The following is an 11983-nucleotide window of genomic DNA, read 5'->3' on the forward strand; positions in this document are numbered from 1 at the left end:
CATTTTACATCAAACGAGTTCACCTTCATATAACATCCCTGTTTGATACATGTCATGTGTTGAAAACCTTACACAGATCATTATTTTATTAAAATATGACGTGACGGGTGCCTGTGAACTCGTCCTCCACACGTAGATATTTGATATTTGTTTAGAATGAGAATCGTCTCCGGATCCTTTTTGTGAGGATCCAGATGATCCTTTAATTGAATCCGTTCATCGTAAATCATGTGATCGTTTTGTGTCAGGTACTATTTGTGTTCAATTTTAAATAAAAAATTTAAAATAATTCATAATTTCTGACCGTACAATATACGATAAATAAACAAGATTAAATAATCTGCAGAATCCTCACAAAGAGAATACAGAAATGATCCTCATTCGTTTGTTCATCACGGTCCATCCCCACCTTACCAACCTCACTCATGGTTTATGGTTTATCTATATATATAATAATTAATAATCCGATCAACTTAGTGGGACAAACAAAGGCCACAATTGGAACGCCACTGGACCAAAATGTTGCGCTATTATTAGCTATAAGAGCCAAAGAGATGTAAAATTTTGAGTCAAGAAAAAAAAATTCACCTGCTTCGCTCTAAAGTCGATTCAATGACCCTTTTGTCTAAATTCAAAGCATTACACGCTCATATATATATACACGCAACATTCCAAGAGAGGAAAAATACACACATGGAAGGGTGAAATGTCATATCCTTACATGGTAATCGAAACGGAGTAGGATTCTCAACCCTCCTAATCTCTTTACCCTTCCATCCCTCATATTTAAACGATCACGGTTAAATCACGTTAACATTTTATATTGATTTTTTTGTAAAGATGATAAGACAAAAAGAAATGTATGAGAGGAGGGAATGAAAAGATACGAGAATAAGAGAGTAGAGAATACGTTTACTACTATTTATATATATTTTGAAATTTCAAACGTGTACTGTGAGTGGTGGACCGTGCTAGTAAATATGTACAGTTTTTAAAACCAAGATATTTGTATAGAACCGTCTTAATATATAGACGAAGTAACTATGTAGAGAAAACAGTTTCTTTAATCTATCTGCCCATATAAAAATGGTTTCTCTAATGATTCTCTTATTGGACGTTCATATTCAAACTCTCAATATCCGCTTCCCTTAATAGTAGTTACTTGATTTTTTTTTGACTTATTCAATCTTCGTATTTAAACTCTCCTCCGTTTCCGCTCTCTTAAATTTAATGTAACTTAGAATTATAATATCGCTTATAAAACGGTAATTATCTTTAAACAGTGTGATTGAAAAAGAAACTCATATGGGCGGTGAGCTATGGGACCCCAAAATCTCTTTTGAAGATCTTTCAAGTTTGGAAGGTAGCATGGAATCTGTGGCCACCTTGGAACCACGTCATGGACTTCGCCACTTGCCGCATCCCACAGTATACTCCGGCAGTAGTGAATATTGCAGTGAGAGAAAGAAGGGTAATTAACACGTCGAAGCATTTCAATGGAGAAAAAAGAGGAGTAAGCTTTTGAGCTTTAGAGTTTGAAAAGAATAGCACCCCGCAAAGGTAGCCAAAAGAGGCAGACTAAAAGGACAAGTTTAGGGTCCATCCATTTGGTGATGGTGATGATACTGCAAAAATGGTCCACAATTCTCACGTGCTCTGATTGCTTCACATTTCATGATTGAGAGTGAGATGATGATTAGGAATGTCGAGAGCGGCTTTTATACAAAACGGATTCAAGGTTATTATGTCCTCGTTTTTAAATCTGGTAATGTATTATTACGTGAAATGAAAAATGAATTCGCTCCATACAGATCATTTTCGGACTTCTGTGAAGTGGAAGTAGGGTATAGTACCCTTCTTCTAGTTTGAGAACAACTTGTATCGAATACGTTTACACCTGATTTACTAAAACATTGATGTGTGTTAGAAAACTTACACTTATCATCATTTTGTTAGAACGAAATGTTATAGTGCCATCTTTTAACTTAATTTCGTCGCATACATTTCATATGGGCAGTCGTCATTTTTATGGTGGACCTGAACGTGAATAACACCCACCTCAGGCCGTCCACTTGAAATCAAATATATCCACCGACCTAAAAACTATATCATATCAAAAGATCTTTTAATTTCCAAGGCCACATGATATATTAATTGAATCACCATGCATTGCATTGCGTGCACAAATATATGTTTAAGATGCATCATGCATGCAGTTGAGTTGAATTTACTCCTCCATAGCTAGTCACATGTAAAATAGTTGTGCGTGTGTGTGTAATTGTATTTATGTTGGCCAAGCTTAGCTTTAGCTAGGTTGGTAATATTACTTCTAAATATATACCATTTATAATTAAGAGTATCTTGTAGCTAGTTGTAATTAGTTTCAAAATGTATGTTTTCTGCTTGCTTAATTTCAATATATAGATTCAATCTGATTCCAATGTATTGCACAAAATATGAATACCGCTTCTATTCAAACTACACGTTGAAAAAGAGGAATCAAACAGAGACACATCATCAGATGCATGTACAATTTTTTTTTCATTAAAAAGAAGATTAATTGATGACTTTGTCATGACAATTCATTTAAAATCCAACCTCACAAATGCATGCATACGTTAATTCTCGTTAGTTATATACTATAAGACAACTGATTTTATTACCAATTATTTTAAATTACCAAGTAATGATGATGTACTATTTATGAACTGTCATAATGATAATAAGAATTTAATTACCTGGCAAGTATGCTCTAAGTTTTCTGTAATTTGATTCATCAGCTTATTTTAAAAATGTGATTAGTGTAATATTACTTATACGAAGGAATCCAAGAAAACATTATATTGTCGGTGGCAAGGGTCAAATCAGTTGCATGCAGGGTGGTTTTTACCTTAAGGGGTAGGTTAAAGCTAACCAAAAAATTAAGTGAGGTTCCAGATTTAACTTTTTAACTAAACCCCATCTGAGTATTTGCTTTTCACCGATCATTCTCGTAGGGTCCAAACTGGCAGTCGATAAAATTAAGAAGAATTTAAAATACAGTAAATACAAAAGATCAATGGAATTTAGTGACACAACAGCACAGAGCATGCAAAACAAATTACAAATCAACGATGGAGATCAACTCATGACGACATCGATCATGATCATGATTTTCTTGATGAAATTAACGAAACACAAGAACTCAAAGGTACAAAACCCATCATGCATGCAAATGTAATTAAATCTTAAGACTCCTTAATTAAGCTTAACTAAGGCTTAATCAATTAGTAGTCAGTGGAGGGCAGTTGCTCGTGGCCGCTGTTGCCGATGAACACGAACTCGTAGATGAGCCCGGCGAGCCCGGCGCCGATCAAAGGCCCGGCCCAGTAGACCCAGTGGTTCTCCCAGCTCCAGCTCACCAACGCCGGCCCGAAAGAAACGGCCGGGTTCATGGACGCTCCGTCAAAAGCCCCACCCGCCAAAATGTTGGCGCCAACGATGAAACCAATCGCGATGGGCGCGATTGTCCCCACGCTCCCATTCTTCGGGTCAATGGCAGTCGCGTAGACCGTGTAGACCAGTCCGAACGTCATCACGATCTCGAAAACGAACGCGTTCCACACTCCCACTCCCGAGGACAGGGAGAAAGCAGCGGTAGTCTGCAAAGCACCGTATCAAAAACCGTAGCTAAGTCACTATTTTATTTACCTAAAAAGCGGAACGGGGAGTGGGAAGTGGGAGATGAGAAAGTTACCTGGCCGTTGGTGACGAACTTGAGGAGGCCGCAGGCGACGGTGGCCCCGAGGAGCTGGGCGATCCAGTAGAGGATGCCGCGGAGGAGAGAGATATTGCCGCCGATGAAGGCGCCGAAGGTGACGGCCGGGTTAACGTGTCCGCCGGAGATGTTGGCGCTGATGGAGACGGCGACGAAGAGGCCAAAGGCGTGGGCGAGCGCGGCGGCGACGAGGCCTGCGGGAGTATTTGCGGCGTCATCGGTTAGCTTGGCGAATGCCATTCCGGAGCCCTCGCCGGCGAAAACGAAGATGAGCGTCGAGATGAACTCGGCTAACGCAGCCCTCAACGCGTCCGGGTGGTACGTTTCCTCAGGTCGGCCCACGGCGATGTTCCGGATCGGCATGGTTGAGATGATCGGACGGTCGATATTTGCTCCCGAATTAAGGTCACCGGTATAGCGTAGCTAAGTAGCAGAAGACTAGTAATACTTGACACGGGACTTTGAAGCGGTTGTTCTAATTATATATATCGAAGTTGATGAGAGATGGGGAACCGGCTGTAGCCGGTTGCCGGTCCAAAGTGCATTGGAATGTGGAACGTGATTGGTCGACAGCCTGTGAGATGGCGAAATAATAAGGATTTTTCAAATTTTTTTTTTAATTTTTAATTTTCGCGTGGAGGCGTCGAGCCTATCTGATAATCTGCAATTTCTGGACCGGTGCTGTTCATAACTTCAGACCGAGGCGTCGGCGACGAAAACGCTTGTGGGCGTGACACGTGGATATGAGTGACAGGGGACACGTAACCTCTCGTCTCTGGAATGATCGAATTTATATAAAAATGATTTGTAAATTAGTTATTTAGGAGAGATGTGATTAGATAAATATAAATAATTGGAAAGTTAAGGTTTTATTTGTTTAAAATGTTATCCTTGTAAACTTGGAGGGGAGGGTGTAAGTGGTGAATGTGCCGTTAGGCAACCGCTGTTGGCAGTAAGAAGGGATGCCTGAAACCGATTGCTTGTAGTATTTTTCTTGATCGCTAACGATGCAACGTGACAGAGAAAAATAAACAACGTTATTCTTAAGAGAGCACAGAATTTGGAATTCACTAGAAGTATGAGAGAAATAGCAAAATTTATATTATCAAATACAACCCTAAAAGTTGTTTATAATCTTAGCAAACCCTAGCTCCAAAAGGCAAATAAAATACACAATAGTTTTGTCACAAGATTTTCTAAAACATGAAAACGCAACAAATCCATTTTTGGCAGGGTTGATGTTAGGGTTTGGCATTTAAAAAAAAAAAACCAACTGAACCGTCCGAAGACGTCGGGAGCTTGGCTTGGTTTGGTTTGGTTTGGTTTTTTTATTTTTATTTTTATTTTATAATTTTTTGTGGTTAAACCGAACCGCACCAACTCTAATCGACTGGCATATATTTAATTTAATTTTTTTTAATTATAATTAATACATGTAATAATATAAATGATTAGTTATTTACGAGTTTTCACCATATGAAAGCAAACTTGATTAGTTTAAGAGTCCCTTTGGAGAAGAACAAGGGGCGCCGTTTGCAGAAGGCAGCCGCTACTGCTTTGGTGCTCTCCTTAGACTTCTTCGTTTGTGCTTTTCTTTGAGCAATCACTCATATTTGTACTATGTTCTATAGCTTTTAGGAGAGAAATTTGTTATGTATTTTTGTCTTTACACAAATCAAGAATCGATCCAAACCAACCCGTCATTATCGGTTAAGAGATATATCATCATCTCCAACCTATCTAATGTGTAAATGGTAACTCCAAAAATACACAACTACTACTCGTGATTCAAGACTGCAATATCAAAATGGAAAGCTTCAAAGACCAAAATTTTTTTAGTAAGTGATTTCCGTATTTTCTTCTGATTTTTTGTAGTTATTTTTCAAGTGATTTTTGCAAATTAAAATTAAATTAATTATAATTGTGAGTATTTGTGGTTAGTGGAAAATTAAGATGGAGACTTTATGTCACATCCCGCCCTGAGGGGGACCACTTCCAGGGCCCGCTCCACCATCGTAGCACAATATTGTCCGTTTTGGATTCCGACCACGCCCTCACAGGTTTGTTTCTGGGAACTCACACGAGCACTCCCATGATGGGTGGTCCCGCCGGGGCCGGGATGTGACAATTTAACTTTTTATCTTTTGTAACTCTTGTAACATTTTTTCTTTGTTAATTTGTGTTTATTACTCTATTAACGAAGACCAACTCCAATGGTGGGTTAAAAGCCAAATTACTCCCCAAAATTTCCCCCCAAACCCACTCCAACCCAAGGGGAAATTTTGGGCTAAATGTTAAATGCTAAACCAATGCCAAATTCCCCCCAATAGCCCAGAAATCGGAGTGGACTCCACCCAATATTTATCGGAATTTAAATTTTTTTAGATTAAAATGTTCATAAAATTAATTTATGATAGTCTACATATTTATTTTTTTTTAAAAAAAAATTAATTTAACAAAAAAAAAGCCTAAATTCATTCTTTAATAATCCCGGGCTAAAATTTTATGTCACATCCCCGCCCGGGACGGAAGTATCACTTCCCGAGCCCGCTCCACCACCATAGCACGATATTGTCCGCTTTGGGCTTACCATTCCCTCACGGTTTTGTTTTTGGGAACTCACGAGCAACTTCCCAGTGGGTCACCCATCATGGGATTGCTCTAGCCCCCTTCTCGCTTAACTTCGGAGTTCCTACGGAATCCGAAGCCAGTGAGCTCCCAAAAGGCCTCGTGCTAGGTAGAGATGAGAATATACATATAAGGATCACTCCCCTGGGCGATGTGGGATGTCACAATCCACCCCCTTTAGGGGCCCGACGTCCTCGTCGGCACACACGCGGCCAGGGTTAGGCTCTGATACCAAATTGTCACATCCCGGCCCGGGACGGATCACTTCCCGAGCTCGCTCCACCACCATAGCACGATATTGTCCGCTTTGGGCTTACCATTCCCTCACGGTTTTGTTTTTGGGAACTCACGAGCAACTTCCCAGTGGGTCACCCATCATGGGATTGCTCTAGCCCCCTTCTCGCTTAACTTCGGAGTTCCTACGGAATCCGAAGCCAGTGAGCTCCCAAAAGGCCTTGTGCTAGGTAGAGATGGGAATATACATATAAGGATCACTCCCCTGGGCGATGTGGGATGTCACATTTTAGGCTATAATGGTTGGAGTAGAAAAACTGTTTTTGGGCTAAAAGCTAAATTTTCCAGGCTAAAAAATTTGGCTTTTAGCCCAATCATTGAAGATGGTCTAAGGGTGATAATAAATATATAATTATTAGCATTTTTCCATTATCTTTTTATATATGATCCTACTACCAATTTCCTAACAACTACAATCTTTATTCCTCTATACTTTCTATCTTTTACTTATATTGGCCAAAGAAAGGGGTTCTTATGGTTGAGCTTTGAACATTTCTCTTTTTGTGCATAAATGTATGAGTTAAACACAATTTTGTTGGCTATTGTGTCTTGAAGGGTACAAGTCAAGAACTATATTGCTGCATCGGTTCGTGAACTTTTGTCAATCCGCAAATGGGTTTGAATCTTCTTAAAGAGAGCGAGATATCTATAGCTCAGCTAAATTGTTTGTATGCTTTTTAGAAGAATATTACAATTTTCTTGTAATTTTCCCAATGCTTGCACACACCAAGTTTTCAATGGATTTGATTTATGAAAAGTTTTAACGTATAAACAATCATGTTTATTCATTAAAAAAAATCATACTTAATTATCTGCCCGTAGACCAACTCATGGTAGAGGGTAGAGGCAAGTTCGAGACATATTCAAGTAGGAACTAAACTAAATGAATGAGGATCTTCTTCGGATCCTCTTTGTGAAGGTCTTGAGAATCTTCTAATCGTGTCTGTTTATCATATATCGTGTGGTCAAATTTCTTAAGTACTGTTCATATTATATTTCAAAATAAAAAAATTTACAATAATTTTTGACCGCATGATGTACGATGAACGGACACTATTGGAAGATCATCAGGATCCTTACAAAGAGACTCCGAAGAGGATCCCTCATTCAAACTAAACGAGGTTGATACATATATTTACGTTGATATATTATAAAACTATATGCATGCATTCAAGATTTTGTTTTAGTGGTCGTCGTCTAAGACATATTTATTTGTTATATGTTTAAAAGGTCCACTAATGATATCAATTAATACTACAGTCTAGTGTATTTCTTTTCACTTGCCAATGATAAATTTAAATCACATTTTTGTTAGTTCATTATGAAGTTAAGGCTACACTCTCCCCATAATTAAATTAGTGCAATTTAAAAAGCACGGTGTAATATGCAAGAATTAAAACTTTGTGGCTTATTTTACAAACGGCCCCTAAACTTTGTGATATAAAATGCGGTGACCCATTTTATTTTATAACTTATGGATCTTAGCTGATAGTGGGATCGTCTCTCATTCTATCTCCCTTACAAAAATATAAAATAAAAAAATACAACATCGAAAGATGATGAGATTATCTATGCAGGCCAAAGCATATGCATGGAAATGATACGAGTAATTTCGATACTGAAGAGTAATTATACGTTTCTAATTCAGTACAGGCTTAGGTTCGATTCTCATTAAAAGATAAATTTGAATCATATTATTATGGTTGATCTATTTTAAGGTTTATTCCACATTTCCACCTTCGTAGCGTAGATAATATCGCTTGTCCAACAAAAAATTCAGTACAGACTTAAACATAATAATAAAAAAAACCTTGATTATTGTTATATACTCTTGTTTGAAAATGTTTTTAAAATAACTAAAAATAATTTGATCATCAAAAGTATTTCCAGTCTATTTTTATAGAAAAAGTTAGAAGTGCTTTCCAACTGCTCACTTGCATTTATATTAAAAATTGTCATGTGCTTTTAACAAAAACACTTTAAGGAAGGAGGTAGTGATGCTATTGTGGTTGGCAAAGATTTTTGGAATATCTAAAATTCTCTCTTTCTATTCCTCTCTTCTTCCTTTATTTCTCTCACACTTTCTATTTTGTCTATTTCTATAAAAAAAATTTAATATAATTTAATTATGACCGTTTATTACACGAAAAAAAAAAAAAGGAAAAAGGAGTTCTACTTTAACAATTATTATGGTCATGTCTCCCTTGTGTTAACAAACCAAGAAGGAGACATGGTTCTTTTAAATGGCAATTGTACTTGTTTTTTTGTCGCAGACAAATGTACTTATTACATATAAATTACAGCCACGCGTCTGTCAGTCCGAAACTAATTGTGTTTATTACCATCAGACCCTTTATGTAAAAGGATCTCTATTTTTTATTTTTTCAAAAAAATGAGAATTAAGTGTGGAACTCAAGTCCTTCGTATCGAACTTTAACGATCAAAATCGTCTATTTTGTAAGTTTTGATTTATTGATAATCCTTGCAAAAATTCAATTCAATCCGAAACCATTTGCCTATTTAATTATCAAGATAAAATTTCATTATTTCTTATATAACAAAGTATTCGTTAATTATTTTGAACCTAATTAGATGTCTTAAATATTTTCGATTTGGCTAATATTTTGCAATGATGATCTAAGAGGTGCAACTTGAAAAATAAATGGTTCAGATCGTTAAAGTTCGGTATGATATGAACCCCATAACTAATCTCTATTTTTATAAAAAAAAAATTGAGGATCCCTCCTCTTAAAGGCCTTCTTAGTACCACATTCATGAGGAAATTAACAAACCAAATGACACTAATATGAGAAATTTTTCCTAGTATTCGTAGCACAAGTGGTATATCATGTGATTGTGTAAGCGATGAAATTTTTTATTTTTTATGTTATAACTTTTTAATACAATTATCTCACCACTTATGTAATGACACATGAAGTACTATTCTGTATTCCAAACATCTTAAAAAATCTCTCAACGAATCTGAGTAAATTAACAAAAGTTAAGAGATGGTGGGGCCCCGCACCAGCAGCGATTGACCTCTCGATTATTCAAGACAAAGCCCAAACGTTTATTAAGGTAACTCTGAATCATGAGATCAAACCCAAGACACATGGACAAACTTGGAAGCAAACAAAAACAAATATGACGAAGTTAGAAATAGGATTTTAACATGTTCAATATATATTTTTATAAATGGCTGGTTGTTTTGGTGGCGAACAAATTATCGTATTTAAATTCTATGCGTTTTGTCTACCTTTTTTTTATTTTAAAGAAAAATTAACGAAAAGTTAAAAAAAAAAAAAGTTTTAATGAAAAATGACAAATAAATGTGTAGTGAATAGTACTAGAAAAAAAAATAAAAATGTGATTTTTCGTTAAAAATGAATAGTTTAGAGAATAATATATTGTTTGTAATAAATAAAACAAATATCCAACATTATTTTCCCTTTATTTTTTTTTTTTTGATCTTTTCACATATGATTACAAAAATAAAATGAGCTTCACTTCCCCATTCACAAGCTACTTCCAATGATAGCCCATAACACTTGTGATTTGCCCACTAGAAATAACTACGAAATTCTTTTATCAATAAAAGGATAATTGGACTATTAGCCTCCGTAGTAATATAGTAGTCAAAGTATAGTTTTGTGATAAAAAGAATTAGGATTTAAGCATTTATGGTGAAATATATTAGGATTTAGGCCCAAAGTTGAAAATTTCATAACTCTTTGTTAATTATTAGCATGTGAGCCATACATATGAGGCTAAAACAAGACTCCATCAATTGTTAGCACGTGACGTCTACGTGTGAGGCTAACTTTATATTTTTAGCCTCATGTGAGTTGACAAAATTTTCAATTTTGGGTCTAATAGACTTCACCATAGTGGCTTAAATACTAATTATTTTACCATAGAGGGCTATCTTCCAACTACCCTATCACCACAAGGACTATTAATCCAATTAAACTTACATGTATGAAAGACTTCAGTACAGTTATTTTAACAATTGTTCATGTTGGCATGAGACTTGAATAACCATTTATAAATTAAATTTTGAAGAGCTTATTTGCTAGAGCCTTAAATTAACCACATATAAATAGAAAGGCATCATTCTAATTACTTTGTATTGCGGTTTAGTGATATTCTTTTTCAGTTGTAAGTGAGAGGTTTTATGTTCGATTTTCGCTAAAGACAAGTTTGAATTATATTATTGTTAAACTCATTATAAGACTTAGCCTATCCCTCACCTTTAATGTAGATAATATCGTTTAATGTCCAAGAAAATTTTATAATGCACTAGTGTAAAAGATGAAATGGTTATCAACGGTTGAAAGTGCGTTACTAAATTTTGGCAGTATCAGTCTAACTATTCAAATATCGAATCATCTCATAAACCAATGTGTTGTATAAGATTCTGAAGTGTTATAACTTATGTAGGTCAAATTTTGGAAGGACCATGTGAGCACGTACGTGGAGGTGGGGTACATGAAGCACGGTACAGGTTCAGCTACCAGGCTGGCACTGTGCCTTGTCATCGGTCGATTTTCACAGCTGTACCCAATCCATCCTCCTGCAGCAGAGTATGGTGTGTGGGCCACCATGTGATTGGTAGTACCCCCTTCACCTTTTCAGCGGATTATTGGGACCAAAAATTTGTATCGAACATGTCATGTGGTGTCAATCTCGGTCATTTTTGATTGAAGCCGTGAAGTTAAAGAAGCTTATAAAGCATCGCGGTACAAGTGTATTATTATTTCTCTTGACCCAGCAGAGCACTAAGGTTTCCCCCCATTTACTACACAATTTTACCATCACAAATTGTTCTAAACTTACGCCAACTTTGGTCAACCGTTAGAGTAAAGTTAAATACGAGTTTAACAAAAACTTATTTTGGGGTAAAGCTAGAATTTCCCCTGGGTTAGACCATATACAACCCTTAAACCATCTACAATGGTTGGGCTAAAAGTCAAATATTTTAGTCCGGAAAATTTAGCTTTTAGTCCAGAAACAGCTTTTCTGCTCCAACCGTTCTAGCCTAAAATTTTAGTCTGGGATTATTAAAGAATGAATTTAGGCTATTTTTTTTTGTTAAATTAAATTTAAAAAAAAAATATGTAGACTATTGTAAATTAATTTTATGAACATTTTAATCTAAAAAAAATTTTTAATTCCGATAAATATTAGGTGGAGTCCACTCCGATTTCTGGACTAAATTTTGAGGGGAATTTGGCCTTGATTTTAGCATTTAGCATTTAGCCCAAATTTTCCTCTTGGGTTGGATTGGGTTTGGGAGGTAATTTG

The 11983-nt window shown here is 36.2% G+C and overlaps 1 protein-coding gene across 1 annotated transcript; it reads right to left on the reverse strand.

The window, feature by feature from the left end:
• Positions 1-3046: 3046 nt before the first annotated feature.
• On the reverse strand, positions 3047-4419 carry LOC137745188 (aquaporin TIP1-1). Its single transcript, XM_068485095.2, has 2 exons — positions 3737-4419; positions 3047-3641 (listed from the first exon to the last, which is right to left on the reverse strand). The coding sequence occupies exons 1-2, from the start codon at positions 4118-4120 to the stop codon at positions 3267-3269; spliced, it is 759 nt and encodes a 252-aa protein (XP_068341196.1). The 5' UTR covers positions 4121-4419; the 3' UTR covers positions 3047-3266.
• Positions 4420-11983: the final 7564 nt, after the last annotated feature.

This window comes from Pyrus communis, chromosome 12, assembly GCF_041283825.1.
Source record: "Pyrus communis isolate YQ-2024b chromosome 12, ASM4128382v1, whole genome shotgun sequence".
Taxonomy (NCBI): Eukaryota; Viridiplantae; Streptophyta; class Magnoliopsida; order Rosales; family Rosaceae; genus Pyrus; species Pyrus communis.

Excerpts from the sequence above, each read along its gene's own strand:
- LOC137745188 (XM_068485095.2), bottom strand. The coding sequence starts at position 4,120 with ATGCCGATCCGGAACATCGCCGTGGGCCGACCTGAGGAAACGTACCAC. Across the intron at positions 3,642-3,736 it reads AGTTCGTCACCAACGGCCAG|ACTACCGCTGCTTTCTCCCT; the intron begins GTAACTTTCTCA and ends GGTGCTTTGCAG.